This window comes from Nansenia antarctica (assembly GCF_963989245.1).
Source record: "Nansenia antarctica genome assembly, chromosome: 6".
In the NCBI taxonomy this organism is placed as follows: Eukaryota; Metazoa; Chordata; class Actinopteri; order Argentiniformes; family Microstomatidae; genus Nansenia; species Nansenia antarctica.
Window position 1 is genome coordinate 11,879,002 of NC_137676.1, and position 21,649 is coordinate 11,900,650.

Genomic DNA, 21,649 nt, shown 5'->3' on the forward strand with positions numbered 1-21,649 from the left:
GAGCGGACCGGCGCCTTGCATGGTAGCTTGCTGCCATTGGTGTGTGAATGTGTTCGTGAATGGGTGAATGAGAGGCCGTTGTAAAGCGCTTTGGATAAAGGCGATATATAAGTAAAGCCCATTTACCATTTATTGTTTATCAGAGTGACAGCTCTGTGAAAGAAGCTGTTCTATGGGCAGTAGAACAGTAGAACCGTCTGTCAAGGCCTATGGCAGTAGAACCGTCTGTCAAGGCCTAGGGATTAACAGTGCTGGAAAGTCCTAGTCTGGTTTAACAGTGCTGTAGACTAGTCCTAGTCTGGTTTAACAGTGCTGGAAAGTCCTAGTCTGGTTTAACAGTGCTGTAGACTAGTCCTAGTCTGGTTTAACAGTGCTGTAGGCTTATCTAGTCCTAGTCCAGTAGTCTGCTTTAACAGTGTTGTAGGATAATCCTAGTCCTAGTACTTTTACAGCAGTCTGATTTAATGGTGTTGTCGGCTAGTTCTAGTCCTAGTGTGGTAGTCTAGTACAGGCCTAGCACACTTACTGTGACAGACCTGCAGCTCTCTCACAACACAATGTGTTCCTTCTTGATACAGCCTCTCTGTTCCGTGGTGTTCTAGAACCTTGAGGACTGTTGAAAAGGTCAGTGTTTGAGAGAATGACCTTTTCTATAACAATGGGCCACTTTAACATTTAACATTTTGTTTAATGCCACCTAACAACCTTTAGATTGGAGGGTCTGTTGTGCAGACTAACTAAAAGCAAAACATCTGCTCGAAAATTAATATAAACAAGCAAATTGTTTCCCAAAAATATTGATGTCTCACAAGGTTTGGGGGACGGACCTTCTTTAGGCCAGTGGAGAGCAGGCACACTTTGGGCCAGTGGAGAACAGGCCCTCTTTGCGTCTGCCAGTAGACCCTCTGTCTGTATTTCCTCCATGAGGCCACTGATTGATCATTGATAGGCCATTGTTATTAATATTCATGTCCAGCTTGGTCCATAACCCTGGGTAGTATGATCTATACTCCTGTGGGGCACTAGATCATAGTCTCTCTCTCCCCCTCTCTCCCTCCCTCTCCCTCTCTCTTATTCATGTCCAGTACTGGCCCATACCTGTGCCATAAGATTTATACTCCTCTGGGGCCCTGAGACATACACACTCAGAGTGTGGCCATGGCGACCACTGGCCATTCAAGGTTTCTTCTTGCTGGTCTCTATGGTGATAAAAAGAAAGGCCCAATGGAGGGGCGTGAGAGAGGTCTGCTGAACTTGGAACACCGTAGAACTATAAAATACTCTGAATACACGGAAACACTGTAGAATACTGTAGAGCACTATAGAACACTGAACATGGTGGAACACTCTAGAAAATTATAGAACACTGAACACTTTAGAACATTCTGGAACACTGTAGAACACTGAACACTAGAGAACACTGAACACTCTGGAACACTGTAGAACTCTGTACAGCACTATAAAACACTGAACACTATGGAAAACTGTAAAACTAGAAAACTAGAGAAAACACCCTGTCCATGTAACAGACAGAGCTGTTTAATGCTTTCGTCCTGAGATGACTTACAGCGAGTGAGCTGCTTTGAGTTGTTTTCCCATGGGCCTAAATAAAGGCATACAGAGAAACAAACCAATAAATATCTTCATCTTATCTCGTCATTTCATCACTGATCACACAACATCTGTAACATTCCTCAATTACATGTAGCGCTGTTGCAGCCAAGACTTGGTAACGGCCTTGAAGGATTCTCCTTGGTACACTAGTGTACATGACTCTGAAAAACAGAGTGAGAAACAGAGAGAGTGAGAAAAGCAGACAGTGAAAAAAACCTGTAAGAAAATAAGGTTCTTATTCCTGTGTAATAACCCTATAATAAGTCTTTCCTCTGGAATCTGTCTGATGCAGTGACCCAGAATACAACTTGTTTATTCCCAGAATCACTGACATATTTCCCTTTGACACGGCGTCCATGAAGCTGGGTGGGTTTAAAAAGAGAGAGGAGAGGAGAGGTGTCTGAGAGGACTTGCCATCTGTGACTGTGTTTTGAAACGCTCCAACCCTTCAGAGAGAGAGAGAGAGAGAGAGAGAGAGAGAGAGAGAGTATAAGTATTATACCAGTAATTATAATTATAATTAGTTTTCATGTCCTCCCATTAGGGGAGGGTTGGAGCAGGGGGAAAAAGGACTAGAAATTATGCAAGCAATGCTATCGGATAGAACATAAATTCTATTTACTGATTTCAAAGCTGATCTATCCCTTAAAAGAGTGGAAGAGAGAGAGAGATAGCGAGAGAGATTGTGAAGGGGAGAGGGAAAGGGGGAGAGAGGGAGAGATAGACCTTGAGAGAGAGACCTGTATAGGGTCTCGGACTGTGGACATGCAACAACATGTTTTTAACTATGGTTAACTAAGCCTGGCTTACACAGTTGGAGCCCTAAGTGAGAGAGAAAAAGAAAGAAAAGAGCAACGGAGAGAGAGAGACAGGGAGATTGAGAGAAAGAGAGAGAGATAAAGAAAGAGAAAGAGAGAGAGAGAGAGAGAGAGAGAGAGAGAGAGAGAGAGAGAGAGAGAGAGAGAGAGAGAGAGAGAGAGAGGCTGATGACTGTTAAAACAACCTAGGGAAGGAGCGGAAGGAACTTGCTGATTGTCCAGCTGAAGTCAGCGGCTTTACAGTGAGCGGAGTCACGGTGGGGTCATTCAGACAATTGTTCCATCAACAATAGATTGCAAACACGCCTACATGCTACCCCTGATTGGTCACTCTCAAGAAACAGCACAGAACTACAACCAGACCAGGAAACAGCACAGAACTACAGTACCCAGACCAGGAAATAGCACAAAACTTCAGTACCCATTGAGAAGATAGAAAAGACTCTGAGCTATATTTGAACGGCGGGGGCACTGGTGGTGGTGCTAGGGGGTGTGTCTGAACTATTAGTGCTATTTTCAAGGCCACAATATTTCTGCGCACCTGATGGCACTTGACCTGTTCATTGTCATGAACACATCTCTATTACTGCTACTCCACCCACCTGAGCATACACGAGATTGTGCTGAAGCGCTGTGGTATTTTCACCAGTTATACTTGGTGAAATACTGCATTTGGACTTGTGTCCATTTTGTGCCGGCTGAAAATAGAGCCCTTCGTGTTTGTGTTGTAAATCCTCCTACAGCTCTATCCCCACGACAACCATACAAGGTCTGTCCTGGTGGTAGAGAGACACTGACACTCAGACACACACACACCGACACTTCCTCATTAGGAATGGACGCTCACGTGTGTCTGACCCCTAAACTCAGGGGTCATGATGCCTGTTGATCCTGAAGTAGCCTCCGTCCTCCTCTGATATACCTCCTTATATGGTCATGATCCAGCAGCCAGCATCACATCAGCACAGGGAGACACAGAGACCAGGTGGCCTAGGGAGGGGGGGGGGGGGGGAGATATAGGGAGGAAGAGGGAGAGAGAGAGAGAGGTGTAGAACATGTAGGGCAGGCGGGACAGAGAGAGTCCCATGCCTGGGTGGGTCTGTTCATAGTGAGAATATGCAGGCGTGAATGTGTCACCTCTGCAGCAGAGACACCTTGGCAGGTGAAGCCACACCCCCTTGTATGACGGGTGTGTGAACTTTGTCCTCTGTAAAACACTTCCCTCAGCCTTAGAAGACCCTGAGGCCCTCACCTTCCCCTGCAGGTGGCTGTGTCTGTACTGAGGAGCAGGTAGCCGTGTCAGTACTGAGGAGCAGGTAGCTGTGTGTCAGTACTGAGGAGCAGGTGGCTGTGTCAGTACTGAGGAGCAGGTGGCTGTGTCAGTACTGAGGAGCAGGTGGCTGTGTCAGTACTGAGGAGCAGGTGGCTGTGTCAGTACTGAGGAGCAGGTGGCTGTGTCAGTACTGAGGAGCAGGTGGCTGTGTCAGTACTGAGGAGCAGGTGTCTGTGTCAGTACTGAGGAGCAGGTGTCTGTGTCAGTACTGAGGAGCAGGTGGCTGTGTCAGTACTGAGGAGCAGGTGTCTGTGTCAGTACTGAGGAGCAGGTGGCCGTGTCAGTACTGAGGAGCAGGTGGCTGTGTCAGTACTGAGGAGCAGGTGTCTGTGTCTGTACTGAGGAGCAGGTGTCTGTGTCAGTACTGAGGAGCAGGTGTCTGTGTCAGTACTGAGGAGCAGGTGTCTGTGTCAGTACTGAGGAGCAGGTGGCTGTGTCTGTACTGAGGAGCAGGTGTCTGTGTCTGTACTGAGGAGCAGGTGGCTGTGTCTGTACTGAGGAGCAGGTGGCTGTGTCAGTACTGAGGAGCAGGTGGCTGTGTCTGTACTGAGGAGCAGGTGGCTGTGTCAGTACTGAGGAGCAGGTGGCTGTGTCAGTACTGAGGAGCAGATAGCTGTGTCAGTCCTGAGGAGCAGGTGACTGTGTCTGTACTGAGGAGCAGGTGGCTGTGTCTGTACTGAGGAGCAGGTGGCTGTGTCAGTACTGAGGAGCAGGTGTCTGTGTCGGTACATGGGGACACGCAGGTGTTGTGTCTGTACATGGAGACGTGCTTCTGCGGAGTGTTTACCGATGGAGTCAGCCAGTTCCAGGGACCAGGAGGAATCTCTGTTTGTGAAGAGGGAGGGATCGTCTGATGTCCTATTACCATCCTGCCAGCGGTGTCTGTGTGAGGGTCTCTTTGCCATTGAGGAGAGAAATTGTGCGTGTCTGTGTGTACTGTATGTACGGACATGTGGTTGTGTGTGTTCTATGGTTGGACATTGTATACTGTGAGTGTTATGACACAATGCCATGGATTGCAGGTTAAGTCAATAACTCCACCCTCGAGTGGGAATGTAATTGTGTTAATTCTGTTGATAGTGTGGGGTTGTATCAGGAGTAGACACAGGTGTGGTTCTACTTGTGTGTGTGCTCAACTTTGAATAACACACAGCAGATAGGGACAGTGGTACAGTACTAGTAGTAGCTATCATCAAGGATTTTGTCCTTGTTTGCAGAGCTTAAACATTATTTCTTATCTATTCACTTTTACACAATCTGGTCAATTTAGTAACCTAGAAACCTATTTTACAAGGAACCCCAAGAGCAGCAGTCACGTATATGTGTATGCATCATCTTTCATGTTTTATTGTATTAAAGTTTACAGTGCTGATTGACATCTTGATTGGCAGTGTGTATGTTTACTGTGTGTTTTGAGAACGGAATTAAAAAGAGGTCTCATCTCAGGGAACTGACAGAGAGACACTGCCCTCTACTGGACAAAACATGCTGCCAACATTGAAAGTGCACGTTTATGCCATTATCTGACATGATTCAACAGCCCCATGTTCTGTTCTTCTGACAATCAGTGATGATGACTATATCATCTATACCTTTACTATATGATGACTATACAGCAGTCTATAGTCTATATCTACACGTAAACCAGTCTATAATACCTATAGATATACCTGAACTAGTCTATAGTATCTACCCATCACTCCTCTGGTTTTACAACCCCACAAGGGCTTGTATTTAAACCAACCAAGAGTCCATAAACTGAACCATGCTGTTTTTAGTTCCCACACCCCGGGGCCAGCAGGGGGCAGTAGTGCTGTGCTGTTTTCAGGGGGCCCCCGGAGAGAAACACACAGGCTCGGTCTGTTCTGTCCTGTTCTGTTGTCTCTGCTTACAAAGGCTCCAGCCAGCCATGTCTGAGGCTGTGAGCTGATGGGGGCCGGGCCAGCAGTGGCAGCAGCAGCACCTCCCAGAAGCCCCCATGGCACAGACGCCCCCAAGGCACAGACGCCCCCACGGCACAGACGCCCCTACGGGACCGCAGCCTCAGACACACACAGAGAGAGAGAGAGAGACGAAGGTCCAGCAGCTTCACGACACAGAGAGACTCGGGTCTCCCCAGATACAGCTACAGGTCACAGACAGAGATAGGTCCTTACAGCAGCTTCAGGACACACAAGAGAGACCCTGGTCTCCCCAGATACAGCCACAGCCAGCGCCCCCCGACAGACAGGCTGCCTCCTATCCTAGATGATCTTGTTCTAACGGGCCTCAGCTTTACCTTCCACAGTGATCTGCACCTTCTCCTGTGCAGCTGGGACGTTTGATCATTGATACCAGCCGGGACGTTTGGGAACTTTAAGAAAAGCTACTTTGAGATGATAGTCAAGATGCTGCTGCCGTCCTTATCCCTGTTAATGTTATTGGCTGTGTGTGGCTGTGGTGCCAAGACTGTGCCCCAGCCCGCCGGGGTTCAGAGGGAGAAGCAGACAGGAGAAATGGAGCGACCCCAGGCGAAGGGTGCGGCTCCGTTGGACCTGAGCATCCAAGTGATTCAGAGTCAGGGGTTCAATTCCGCGGAGGAGGAGGAGGAGTCGGTTCTGGACTTGGAGCGGCAGCACCGGAGAGCACCGCGGGGTGCAGAGGAAGAGGACACCGGGGAACAACAGTCCACCTTCTCTCACTCCTACGAGAACGACTTCTCCCCCACGCCCACCGCCACCCAGCTCTCCAATGCTACCCTGGCCCTGGAGGCTGGGGATCAGGGGAACCAGGGTGACCAGGGGAACTCTAGCAGCAGCACCACAGAGAGGGGTGTGACCCGCATCCACAACCCCCTGTACCCCGTGACAGACAGTTCGTACAGTGCCTACGGGGTGATGTTCCTCTCCCTGGTGGTGTTTGCGGTGGGCGTGGTGGGGAACCTGGCCGTCATGTGCATCGTCTGGCAGAACTACTACATGAGGAGTGCCTGGAACTACATCCTGGCCTCAGTGGCCTTCTGGGACTTCCTGGTCCTGTGTTTCTGCCTACCCGTGGTAGTCTTCAACGAGCTGACCAATAAGAGGCTGCTGGGGGACATCTCCTGCAGGATGGTGCCTTATATGGAGGTGGGTGTGTTTCGTAGTCACACACTCACACACACGCATGCAAATACCCACATACAGACATACACACACACAAAAAACACACACACACGCAAACACACACATACAGACACACGCACTCACTCACATATATACACACACACACACACACACGCACACACACACCCTCTCCTTGCCCTATGGTGAATCACAGGCCTAGTATGGTAATAATGAACAGCTTTAGTAATTGGTTCATATGAAGAGAACTAAATGAGGTTAATGTGTTACAAGCTGAACTACTTGTCTAAAACAAACATCTGTTGGCTCTCATATATTGCATTAGTGTTACATATTTATTTTTGGTTGAGTTGCAAATCCCACCAGTAAAGGAAAGCTCAAAAGATGAGATCTTGGTGACATTTTTCATCATCTCACAGTCTTACATCCCAATCCAGACTCTTCTAATCTGTAGAAGAACAGCTTCCTTCTCCCCTTGATGTCACATGTTAGAGAAAGACCATAATATTATGTGACAGGGTCTGGTGGAAAAGGTGCTTTTGAACACGTCCTAAAACATAAGTTTGTTTACAAGCCATGTATCACTTACCCAGTAGCCTATGAAGCAGGACGGCAGACAATACTGTGAATCCAATTCACAAATTATTTAGTGATCCTAAAACTGTTGTTTGTTACATTGAGTGGGCTCTTCTTTTTTACACTTATATTACTTTTGTAATATGAAAACAGAAAAGAAAAACACACATACATGACATTGGTCATTGGTCGACGTGCAGATGTTTTCACCAGACCGTGTCACATATTGAAACTGTTATAACTGAGAATCTTCTCTCTGTGTGATCTGAGAGATGGTTGTTCAGCTGCAGTGTTCATCTCCTTCCCAGACACCCAAGCTTTGAAGGTCTGGTGGACCTACCCTTCAAACTTGGCCCTTGTTTACAATAGAAAAACCAGGATGCTTGAGACCGGCAATGTTGACCCAGTGCTTACACACCACACGTTACTTGGAGCTACCTCTCAGTCGTGTGATTAACTGAAATCAAATAATAACAAATACTTTACTCAGTTAATGAACTCCCACTAAAGTCTGGGACACACTGGATACCGCTACCTCAGCAGCGCCTGTGCATTTCATTTCGGTGCCCATGTTAACAGGTTAGAGCAGCCACACAGCCCGCTTGATGGACTGACTTATATAAAGCCTTATTCCAAAGTGCTTTACAATGGCCTCTCATTCATCCATTCACCCACCCATTCACACACCCATTCACACACCGATGGCCGCAAGCTACCATGCAAGGCGCCGACCTGCTCATTGGGAGCAATTTGGGGTTCAGTGTCTTGCCCAAGGACAATGTTGCGCCGAACCGCTCATTGGGAGCAATTTGGGGTTTAGTGTCTTGCCCAAGGACACCTCGACAAGTCGCCAGCCGGGGTTTGAACCGCTAACCTTGCGATTATTAGACGCTGGCTCTACCCCCTGAGCCACAGCCGCCCCCAAGCTTGAGCTGCGCGTCTCACACTGGCTGTAGCGGCACGCCATCTAGAGAGTCGGAGTCTAGTCTATTTTTTCTGTGTGGCGCGTATGTGAAAATGATACATTTTTTCATATTGACATCATACTAGCAACATACACTTGTTTCAATGTCTATATCTGTAAATATGTCTTTTTTTTAACACAACTTCTGCTATCTATTTCAAATTAAAAGCTGTATAGATACTATTATACTATAGTAGGTATACTACGTATGGTATATGGTTGTCATACCCCACGTAGGCTATAATTATATTATGTTAAAAGAACATCAGGTGAAGGGCAGTATTTTTCCAGTGATCTCTCTCTCTCCCTTGCTCTGAACGAGGGTAAACAAAAACAACGTGACTGCTTTCTGATTAAAATCGTTTCACATTTTTCGAACCGCTCATTTAGGATGGATGACAGCAGAGACTGAACCTGAACAATTCATAATGAAGTGAAATTAAACATTAGATTATTGATACAACTTAATGTACATTCCACAGGCAAAACTCAATGTACATTCCTTTGTTATTCCAGTCTTATAGGTGCTGTAGCCTGGGTACAAGGTTACTACAGTGAAGCTTCCAGACCTGGGTCTAATATATTTTAAGTCCTTTCAAATACTTTGAGCATTTGCTTGAGCCTGCCTGGAGCATCAGGTGGGAAGGGTTTTCTCTTTTCTTTTTATTCCATTGTTTGAACCCAGGGCAGGTGGCTTCATGGTCTGGAAATGTATCAGTCTCTAATTGGAATATAGAATTGTGATAGCAATGTATGACAACATTGAAAACCTGTCATAACCAGATCCCCCCCTCCCCCCCTCCAGGTGACATCTCTAGGGATCACGTCCTTCAGCCTGTGCGCTCTGGGCATCGACCGTTTCGTTGCGGCCACCAGCTCAAAGCTCGTCATCGCTCGTCGTGTGGAGCGATGCCGCTCCGTCTTCGCCAAGCTGCTTGTCATCTGGTTGATCTCCATGGTTCTGGCCTCCCCGGAGCTGCTGCTGTGGCAGCTATCCCAGGCCATGTCGCCGGTCTCCGGCACCCTGGTGGACTCCTGTACCATCAACCCGTCCTCGGCACCCTCCTCCACCCTGATTCCAGATTCCGTCTACACCTTGCTCCTGCAGTACCATGACGCCAGGATGTGGTGGTACTTCGGCTGCTACTTCTGCCTCCCTGTCGTCTTCACGCTGCTCTGCCAGCTCGCCACCTGTAACGTGTCAGGAGACACCGCCTCCCGTGACGCTGACGCTGACCATGACCACGGACGCTCCACCTCCTCGCCGGCTAAGAAGCACGGGCAGCAGGTGGAGCGTCACCTCAACGTGACCGTCATGGCCCTGGCCGTGGTCTACGGCATTTGCGCCCTGCCGGAGAACGTGATGAACATCGCGCTGGCCTACACGGCCACGCCCATCTCTGCCAACACCGCCGCCCTACTGGCACTCATCAACCACTTCCTGTTGTTCTTCAAGTCGTCGGTGACGCCGGTGCTGCTGCTGTGTCTGTGTAAGTCTCTGGGACAGGCCTTCATGGACTGCTGCTGCTGCTGCTGCGAGGAGTGTCACCAGTCCAGCCCCTCCCCCACCCACCACCCTGGCTCCTCCCCCTCCCACGCCGCCGCCCAGGCCAAGCTGAAGAGCACCAATGAGATGTCCTCATCCTCCATCTTCTTTGACAAAGCCAAGGACAGCTCCACCATCCTGGCAATCAGCACCGGCAGCTGAACTGGACCACACCCCCGCCTCCCCCCACTCACCCCTGACTCCCCCCCCAACTCCTCCTCTCATCCCTCCTCTCATCCCTCCTCTCATCCCTCCCCCCTCAACTCACCCATCATTAGACAGCCCAAGAGGCGTAGATATTGGACTTGTTTACAGACACACCTGTTGTCAAACTCCTCTCTCTCCTTCACCTCTGTAATGTTGATCTGATCTGGTTTATTCTCCAGGTAGGTCCCAGACCCCTCCCAGACCCCTCCTAGGCCATCCCCAGACAACTCCCAGACCCCTCCCAGATCTCCCCAGACCCCTCTCAGGCCCCTCCCAGAGCCTCCCCAGTGTTAAGCTGCTGTAAGGTGGTGTTGTGGTGATTTGGTGTCTCTGGTTAAACTGGTTCATGTACAGGAAGTGATATCCAGATGGACTAGAGGCCAGGAGAGGTGACCAGCTCCATGCTGTAATAACCCCTGTAGAAGAGCCTCTCTGACTGATGTTTTTATTAGGTCAAGATAACCTGAGTATTACGGTAGAATCTTATGACTAACGTTCCATCAGAGCACACCAGCGTGGGGAACTGAGTTGAACATGTGTGATGTCACAGCCTTTTACAGATGTCTGTTAAACAATGTGTGTTTGCTTGTTACGGCCAAACTATACCAGCACCATAACGTCTCTGTACCATGAGCCGCAGTTTAACATCTCACAGTGATATATGAGACTTACAAGACAGCAGTGTACCTTATGCTTCGAGTCTATTTTCCTCTACAGCATTGCAGAGCCGTAGATGCAATAAAGAAAAATTCCTAAAATTAAGTAGGAATGGCACAAATCACCCTGCACACAATGGTTCGGTATCATATTTTAGGCTTGTATTAAAAAAAGATTCTCAATGTCATGCAGGGATAGGCTACTAATTTCAAATAATTGAAATTGCAGGCTAGTGGTTGAGGTTTCAAGAATACAGTCTCCAGTTATGAAGTATATCTGAAATCATTTTCAGATAGCTTCCCTGTATGTAACATAGATTTTCTGGTCATCAGATACACTTTGTGGCAGCGCATCTCGTCTCTTGGTGCAGCACCCTGAAAACTGTGTTAAGTGAGCTATGAAGCTACAATCTCGTTTCGGTGTTGGTGTAGTTTCGACGTTAGCCTACACAGCTGACTGTGCCTTAGATCTCCCCATGTTCCCATCATGCACCATCTCTAGCCATGCTAGGCTATGTTTTGTACAAATGATGTCTTTGAGTTTTATAAGTCAAGAGACTTAGTATTGTAATCAAATCGAAGGGCTTGAGTTCTTGTACCAGATAGTCGTGTGGAGCTGTACAGTGGAAAGTCTCCAGACTTCATTTTGTAAATAAAAACAAAACTTGATAAGATGTATATCCAGCTGCAGTTGTCTTTAATTTATGCAATAAAGTGTGTGCAAGTTTGACTTGTTTTCACCATCCCAGAGAGTGGATCAAAGTCATTTTATAAAGAAACTGAGCTGGCCATCTGATCGCTCTGTCAGTTGAAGAGATGTTGGTGTGAGCTTGTGCTTCACTAACAAGCTTATTGAGTGTCTCCAGCTCAGTAATGGGCTACCCTCTCTCTCTCTCTCTGAGCGGTAGCAGATTTCCGCAGCGGTTCTCATAAGGCCCATATTGTTCTCCGGAGCGGAGGGAAGAACGCCACACTGCATATCAATGCCCTCACACTCCAGTTCAGTTGCCAGGTTACTGTGTGGCCGGGCGAGCTTTCCACAGCGTTCTCACCCTGCCTGGTCACCCGGGGCAACCAGGGGATTTAACTGTCCAGACCATGGATAGTGAGGGGGGAGGAAGGGGAGCAGAGGGGAGGAGGGGGGTGGGTGGGGCTGGACCTCACAGTGGACGGGGAGGAGGGGGGAGACTGGGACTGGAACTGACAGAGGAGGGGGAGACTGGTGTTGGAACTCATAGTGGAGGGTAAGTAATTTGTTACTGTACTTAGTTGAAGTAGGCCTATCTGTACTTTACTTGAATATTTAATAATAAAATAATGTAGGCTATGTTGAGCATTTAATATATATTCAAGAATGTACTTTTACTCCACTATATTTCAAAAGAAAATCTGGATGAAATATGTCAACAGGTAGGCCTAGTGCATTGCGCATAAGCCTATACATAGCCTACATAGTATGTTATTTCTTTACACTGGCAGCTCAAAGAGCTCAAAAGTTATTGTATATATCTTGGGGGTATCCCCTGTATCTTTGGTGGTAATGTTTTAAGGTATTAAGAAGAAAAAATCTGCCAAAAATGTGGACAGTACTATGATATGAATAATCCTATATTTTGGCCATATCATTCAGCCCTAACTTAACTTGAGCACTTTCACCTCAGTCATGTCACCTTTCAGAAACAACTCAATAAAGCAAAAATAAATAAATGTCTCCTTTGCTTTTTTGTTTAACAGCATTAAAATAATAATAATAATAATAATAATAATCTCAAGACAGCAGACTCCAGGATGACTGGGCAGTGTGGGCACGACGCTCATAAATTTGATTAACAGTTCGTTTTTTGATTGACAGTTCGTCTCGTGAGCCTTTCCCAATTTAGCTGTTGACCAATTCGTTAGCGGCCTAAGTGTGTCGTGTGAATTTATGCAGCATTTATGTTTGCACTTAGATGCTATTACATTTTTGGTGAGTTACTTGGAAGCTAGCTTTGTAAAATTGTTAGCAGCTCTATTAATATAAGTTAGCAAACAGGTATTTTTCTAGCTTGCAAAAAACACTGTGCTAGCTCAAACAATAAGATATCTTCAGCTACATAATTTTCTTACCTTTTTCATTTTACCTCAACATTCTGAATGGCCAGTTTCAACTACGCTGCTGACAATGTTTGCACAGTGCACTGCTAGTGCTGGCTAAAATGGGAGGGATGTCAAATGTTGAAACAAATTATATAATTGGTTTATTTGATTGAGTCTTACTACCCAGAGCATGCATCATATTGGAGTATAACATGAGCAGGTGTTCGGAATGGTATACTAGCATACTGCATACTAGCATACTCAATGAGTATATATACTGCATACTAAATTCATAATAAGTATGCCAAAACCAGCCGACCGTTTACACTGCAGTATGCATACTGCCTCCCAGAATGCATTTCGCACCGGCCATTTAAAACCTCCATTGGCTAAAATATGTAATTTTGGCTCTACAAGTGTTAACATGTCATTTTATGAAGTTTTAATATGTTTTCAGGTGAGAAAGTAACCATATATATTCCCAAAATATGTCCAGTTTATCAAAATAACAATAACAACAAATTATAGATATGACTCTGACGTTTCCCCCCCTCTTCTGTTCGCTAGCTACATTACGGCTGCGTTCGTAAATTCGCCCTGGAAATCTGATCAGCACTCATGGAATGCCTCTTGTCCAATCAAATTACCTGGTCCCTTTATAACGTTGAACCCAGTGTGTGCTCCGCGCTCTCAGAACAAATGTACAAACGCACCCTACGTTGCGTAGATACCTTCACTGCGGAGTTCGACAGAAACATCGTAACATACTTGCTAAACAAGTTGTAAAATGATTTGGGTGGGCAACATCTTTAGCTAGCTCAAGTAACTAGCTTACTATATTGTTGTCTTAGCAGTTGGTAAAAGAACAGGATTAAAATAAACATATATGAGCAATAACATATCGTGGGCTTGCTGCAGCATGCACAATAACAACCAACTTGTCCGTCTGAAGCTACAATACTGGGATCATTCGTGATTGGGCTACATAACATAACAGGCAGTCATATACTAGGCAAACGCTTGTGTAGGACACAAATAAACTTGGATTTCATGCATTTCAAGTGGCATCTTTGTAATCATGACGACGTAGACATGTCTAATGCATTTCACCATGTAGATTCCCAATATAGTGAAAATGCCACCGCTCATCCGTGATCAGATTTAGATGGGGTGCTGCAGTATCAAATAAAGTGCAAAAAACCCAGCATCTGCACACTCAAATCTGTGCAAAAAACGATGTTTATTGCGAGCTTTCGGTCTCCAGGCTATGGACAATGTAAACAACAGCTGTATGACGAGTTTGTATGACGCAGTTTGACGAGACTGAAGAGATGCACAATGCATTTTGGGGATGTTGAGTAGGAATAGCATGCATGGATCGCATACTCAAAGCATGTACCAAGTCGACGGTTTATGCTGGCATGTCCCGGGAAATGCCGACATAAACCGTTTCCCCACATGTACCCTAAATATATACACAATTTCTCGCATACTCAAATTTCGCATAGTGTACAGTGTGAGCGCTCTCGCATACTCAAATCTATGTCATATCTAGTATGAGTAGTATGCTAGTATGCCATTCCGAACACAGCCCCAGATATTGTATACTGTATCATTCCTATAGATTTTTAAATTGATTTTCTTTTTATAGTGGGCGGGGGCTAACACCACATCATGACGTCATGGCTGCTCTCAAGTAAAACAATAAAACTACCACACATTTGGAAAATCTCAGTTTCACAGTTGAAATTACGATATCTATTACCCTTTGCACTACTGCTGTTTGCACATACTACCTTTGCATATACTATATTTTTGCACATTTGTTCATACCGCTTTTTTAAAATATAGCCTCTAATTTATACATCTGTATGCAGCATACTGTACAGCTACCTTAACTACATATCTTACTGCTATCCATCTCTTGTATATACAGTACCTCTAACTACCGTACTTGCCATACTGTACTTATCACTATCACTTTTATATAATTTTTTGCACTTCTGGTTAGATGCTAAACTGCATTTCGTTGTCTGGTACTTGTAATCCGCAATGACAATAAAGTTTAATCTAATCTAATCTAATCTATTCAGTTAGAAAATTATAATTTAAACTAGCAATATTTCTCAGACTGGCTACCCAGTCAAGAAAACAGTTGCCTGGCAATTTGTTCCATAGATTTGCATGAAGGAACTAATTGAGTCTTCATAATTTTATTGCACCCAATAATAACTTGGTATGACAGACTGGAAGGTTTCCTCTGTAAAAACAAACAAACAACAAGTTAATGATTACTAGGAAATTATTGTTTGTACTAATCAATATCTCTAATGGACAGATATACTGTAGCATATTGGCCCTAGCTCTCACCTGTAGCCAAGAATCTCAGGGTCACCATGAGACACACTCCAGGGGAAATGCAGTCCTTGAAGTAGGTTTGTTTTAACAGTCAGTGGAATGACAATAGCCAGTTGAATGGCTCAGGGGCGAAACAGGCAAAGTTGGCAAAGGCTGGGATGTCTTCAGTCCACAATTCACAACACAACATACTCATACATAACTTCCCCAGCGAGATCCTTGGTCAGATCCACAATCTTCTCCTACCCATCCTTGAATGCTGCTTCTGCTTGACATGCCTAATGACCTAAAATATAGCAAAAACGTCATGTTCCACTTCCTCCATTGCCACAACAAAGTAGCAACAAAATAAAGAGAATATAGCCTATAGTGGAGTCTGGTTGGGTTTGTTTGAGCCGTGTGCCATTGACAGTTGTTGTTCTGAAATGCACCGCTTTATTGGCCCCACTCTTCTAACATACCAGCTACCTTAGATGTTTACATAAACAGTACAGTAATACACCACTCTGAGCAGGGCTGGATGTTTACATAAACAGTACAGTAATACACCACTCTGAGCAGGGCTGGATGTTTACATAAACAGTACAGTAATACACCACTCTGAGCAGGGCTAGATGTTTACATAAACAGTACAGTAATATACCACTCTGAGCAGGGCTAGATGTTTACATAAACAGTACAGTAATACACCACTCTGAGTAGGGCTAGAGGTTTACATAAACAGTACAGGAAAATGACATATTTGGGTGATGCCTGATGCTAATTTGGTCTGGTGAAGCCAAAATTCAAACCCAAACACTGGAAATGGCAATTTCAAAACAATCAAAATGACAGCAGGCTGGCAGGCAGACAAACAGGCAGACAGACAGACAGACAAGCAGACAGACAAGCAGACAGACAGACAGACAGACAGACAGGGTGATGTAACGGCAATACTTCAAAAGGATGTAATAAACTCAAACTTGATTGGATGGTCAGTATGAGAATAAAGGTTAGGTAACCAGTACTGATTGGTTACAGAGGTCAGTGTGGATCAGTAGAGAGTCTGATTATCCTGCTGAGTGAATGTGTGTGTGTGTGTGTGTGTGTGTGTGTGTGTGTGTGTGTATATGAGAGAGAGTGAGCGTGTGAGTGTGTGTGCGTGTGTGTGTGTGTGTGTGTGTGTGAGAGAGAGATAGAGAGATGCTATCCTCATTAGCAGTGAAGACAGAACTCCTCCAACTCCTCTCTAAAGCCACTAATGACTGCTGAAGGAACAGTCCCTCCTCTGTTCTCCTAATGAAGCCACACACACACACAAAATCCACACAACTTTCAACACCAATAACGAACAGGGACTGGGGGAAGGTTTTGGACGTAACACGCGATCACACAGGAAGTTACTGTTCATGACACAGCAAGCTGGGGTCACATGCAAAAATGACACATATCTTTATGATGTAACCGATCACATGACCATGGTGTGATATATAACTAGACTTTTTAGCAGAAGGCTTCATGGTTGTTGGTGCGCATTGATGTGTGCGTTAGCATAGATACTGTGTGTCTGTGTAATGTGGGGTGCCAGTGGCTCAGGAGGTAGAGCATCTAATGATCGCAAGGTTGGCAGTTCAGCGGTTTGATCCCCGGCTGGCCACATGTCGAGGTGTCCTTGGGCAAGACACTGAACCCCAAATTGCACCCAATGAGCGGGCTGGCGCCTTGCATGGTAGCTTGCCGCCATTGGTGTGTGAATGTATGTGTGAAAGGGTGAATGAGAGGCCATTGCAAAGCGCTTTGGAATAAGGTGTTCGTTTATCATTTAAAGTGTGCCCCCAACATTTTGAGAGAGCTGCTGATCAGCAACGTTGTAATGGTGTTGAGGTGGGCCACCAGACTGGTGGTGAATGGGCCTGACTTCCTAGCGACTAGGAACGTCTAGGCTTGTACACAGGGCTACTGCAGCACTCCTGCCTTAGGTTCCAGGGCATAGAGCAGATTACTCTTCAGAGAGGGGGGGATGTTGACAGGAGGTTATGCCAGAGAGCTTTTTTGGATCCACACCCTAGAAAGTCTATAACCCCTAGGTTTGAATGAGGATTTCAACATGAGGGTTGTGCTATGAATACATTACTATATAGACCCTTTATGGGTTTATGTTATATGATGGCTACTGCCTGATGTCTGCATGTTGTAGCATTTCTCTATAGTTTGTTGTTGTTTGTATGTGTATACATTGTAAATATTTGATGTATTTTGGTGTTGTCACTAACCCGGCTCAGAGAGAGTGACAAAAAGGGAGGGTAACAAGTCAAGGGTAAATGTAAATAATCAACTAAAGACTAACTAAGGAAAAACAAGCAAGAATAGAAATGGGATGTTCCGACCAAGTAATTTGATTGGACAAGAGGCATTCCATGAGTGCTGATATACAGTATAACAGCACTGGGACTTTTAACTATAGGTATCACTCCGAAATGACCGTTAATACTAGGCAAGCTAGCCTGCATGATGTTTGTGTTCAGGTTACTAGGCAACAGTCCAGTTGCGGAACAATTTTAAATAATTAAATAAACAAACAAATCATAATCTGTTGTCGCTTATTACTGTTAACTAATAAATTGCGCTGTAGAACTGTTGTATAAAAGCAATATCACACTCGAGGTCGTGCTGTTATACTGAATATCGGCACGGCTGTGATTGTCTTCGGTACTCGGCCTGCGGCCTCGTACCTACGACCCAATCACAGCCGTGCTGATATTCAGTATAACACACTCTCTCTCGTGTGATATTGCTTAATCAGCAATGGTGTAGGCTATGGTCAAAGGTGCAGCCAACTTCTAAAATAAGCACCTCTCTGTGGTTTTCGTTGACAATTACAACATCAGGGGTGTTTGCTGAAATATTGGAGAACACTCCTAAGGACTCTTCGTCGCTACACAAACTGAACATGTGGGGCTTTACAGTGGAGTGCTTGTACAGCGTTGCGGCAGGCCTGAATATGGAAAAGACACCCTCTGAAATCAGATCCACAATTCGATCATGCCTACATATGTAGAGCCCTTTATACGCATGACAACCATTTAAGATGTGGGGCATGGTTTCAGTTATCTGCTGGTGACTGTGATGTATGCAGTGTGGGCTATGACTGTCAGGAAGCCAGATGGAAAGGTTTAGCTTCGTTGGTAAGACCTGCAGCCTAGCTTTTAAAGTGAAGGTGACAATACACACACACACACACACACACACACACACACACACACACACACACAGAGGACCACAGGTACACACACACAGAGGACCACAGGTACACACACACACACACACACACACACACACACACACTCACACTCACACTCTCTCACACACACACACACACACACACACACACACACCGGTCCAATACATGCGTTCAGTCTGTGTGATGTACTTTCAGGATAGCTCAAAGGCCATGTTCTGCTAACCTATCGGCTTTTTTTAATGACATGCCCAAATAAGGACCTCTTTATGACATGCCCAAATAAGGACGTCCTGGGCTGGCAGAAGACTTCCTGTCCAAACAATGAAAGGTGTTCCTGAAGGGTATGATGGTTCTTAGTGGATATGATGATAGACCCATCCATAGACCCATTCAGATTCTTCTCAGCCAAGACTTAGTGACATGTTATAATCAAGATTCAAGTCAAAAGTATTTCAATCAGGAGAGACTTAATGAATTTGTAAAAAGGTGTATTGTATATGAATTTGTAAAAAGGTTTATTGAGATAGGCCTCAATCTGGGATGACAGTTGGTCCCAATATGGGTCAGGTGAGATCAGTTGGTCCCAATATGGCTCAGATGAGATCAGTTGGTCCTTATATGGCTCAGATGAGACCTGGCCCCCTGGCAGAGGCTGGAAAGGGTCTTCAGGTGGTGGCAGGTGGTCTGGTCGGTGCTCTGGTCGGCTCCCGTCTATATCCTTCGCCTCTTGCGGTTCATGTCTTGGCTGGTGCTTCCGCATTTCCTTTTGACACTCAGCCGAGGTCCTGCAGTACAGTCCATGAAGGAGTCAGGACCGTGTCCATGGCTGGAGGCAGGCAGGAAGGCTAGAGGGTGAAATACAAATACAATTTATTTAAATAAACTATTATATATATGTGGACCTTTAACACTAGAACAGCCATAGGTAGGGTCATTTGACCCTGTGAGTAATATAAATGTAATATCTTTGCACTCGATCAAATTTCATGACCCTCCTTTCATGACTTTTCCTAGATATGTGCGTTCTACCACCCAGTATCCTTACATTTTCTAAATCACATCAGGATAAGCTAGTATAAAGATATTTTGCAGTTTTTCTGTGAAGGAGGCAGGCTAATTTAAAAGATGGCCAACTAGTGGTCGTTGTGTGTAAATAGCAGGTTAGCATTGTAAAGAGGGGGACATTTGACCCCCGAGGCGGCTCTTATAGTAGGTAAAAAAGGCACGGATGTTGTAGTGTTAAGAAATGTCCTCACCAGCAGCAGAGACTGTAGGGGAAGCGCCCAGCTGTATCCTTCGCCTCTTGCGGTTCATGTCTTGGCTGGTGCTTCCGCATTTCCTTTTGACACTCAGCCGAGGTCCTGCAGTACAGTCCATGAAGGAGTCAGGACCGTGTCCATGGCTGGAGGCAGGCAGGAAGGCTAGAGGGTGAAATACAAATACAATTTATTTAAATAAACTATTATATATATGTGGACCTTTAACACTAGAACAGCCATAGGTAGGGTCATTTGACCCTGTGAGTAATATAAATGTAATATCTTTGCACTCGATCAAATTTCATGACCCTCCTTTCATGACTTTTCCTAGATATGTGCGTTCTACCACCCAGTATCCTTACATTTTCTAAATCACATCAGATAAGCTAGTATAAAGATATTTTGCAGTTTTTCTGTGAAGGAGGCAGGCTAATTTAAAAGATGGCCAACTAGTGGTCGTTGTGTGTAAATAGCAGGTTAGCATTGTAAAGAGGGGGATATTTGACCCCCGAGGCGGCTCTTATAGTAGGTAAAAAAGGCACGGATGTTGTAGTGTTAAGAAATGTCCTCACCAGCAGCAGAGACTGTAGGGGAAGCGCCCAGCTGTATCCTTCGCCTCTTGCGGTTCATGTCTTGGCTGGTGCTTCCGCATTTCCTTTTGACACTCAGCCGAGGTCCTGCAGTACAGTCCGTGAAGGAGTCAGGACCGTGTCCATGGCTGGAGGCAGGCAGGAAGGCTAGAGGGTGAAATACAAATACAATTTATTTAAATAAACTATTATATATGTGGACCTTTAACACTAGAACAGCCATAGGTAGGGTCATTTGACCCTGTGAGTAATATAAATGTAATATCTTTGCACTCGATCAAATTTCATGACCCTCCTTTCATGACTTTTCCTAGATATGTGCGTTCTACCACCCAGTATCCTTACATTTTCTAAATCACATCAGGATAAGCTAGTATAAAGATATTTTGCAGTTTTTCTGTGAAGGAGGCAGGCTAATTTAAAAGATGGCCAACTAGTGGTCGTTGTGTGTAAATAGCAGGTTAGCATTGTATAGAGGGGGACATTTGACCCCCGAGGCGGCTCTTATAGTAGGTAAAAAAGGCACGGATGTTGTAGTGTTAAGAAATGTCCTCACCAGCAGCAGAGACTGTAGGGGAAGCGCCCAGCTGAGGTCCTGCAGTCCAGTCCATGAAGGAGTCAGGACCGTGTCCTTGGCTGGAGGCAGGCAGGAAGGCTAGAGGGTGAAATACAAATACAATTTATTTAAATAAACTATTATATATATATGTGGACCTTTAACACTAGAACAGCCATAGGTAGGGTCATTTGACCCTGTGAGTAATATAAATGTAATATCTTTGCACTCGATCAAATTTCATGACCCTCCTTTCATGACTTTTCCTAGATATGTGCGTTCTACCACCCAGTATCCTTACATTTTCTAAATCACATCAGGATAAGATAGTATAAAGATATTTTGCAGTTTTTCTGTGAAGGAGGCAGGCTAATTTAAAAGATGGCCAACTAGTGGTCGTTGTGTGTAAATAGCAGGTTAGCATTGTAAAGAGGGGGACATTTGACCCCCGAGGCGGCTCTTATAGTAGGTAAAAAAGGCACGGATGTTGTAGTGTTAAGAAATGTCCTCACCAGCAGCAGAGACTGTAGGGGAAGCGCCCAGCTGAGGTCCTGCAGTCCAGTCCATGAAGGAGTCAGGACCGTGTCCATGGCTGGAGGCAGGCAGGAAGGCTAGAGTGTGAAATACAAATACAATTAATTTAAATAAACTGTATCAGTCAATGTTGATGATCTTCATGTGGCAAGTTATACAGTAGAGTAAAACAATGTGTCAGATACACTGGACTTAATGTGGAAGTGCTTACATCCAGTGTACAGTGCAGAGTCACTACACA

At 45.3% G+C, this 21,649-nt stretch overlaps 1 protein-coding gene across 1 annotated transcript; it reads left to right on the forward strand.

The window, feature by feature from the left end:
• Nucleotides 1–6,383: 6,383 nt before the first annotated feature.
• gpr37l1b (G protein-coupled receptor 37 like 1b) lies at nt 6,384–10,114 on the forward strand (the record flags this gene model as incomplete). The annotated part of the gene is made up of 2 exons (XM_080533576.1): nt 6,384–6,872; nt 9,212–10,114. Exons 1-2 carry the CDS (start codon nt 6,642–6,644, stop codon nt 10,112–10,114), a joined length of 1,134 nt encoding a protein of 377 aa, XP_080389702.1. The 5' UTR covers nt 6,384–6,641.
• Between the last annotated feature and the right edge of the window lie 11,535 nt (nt 10,115–21,649).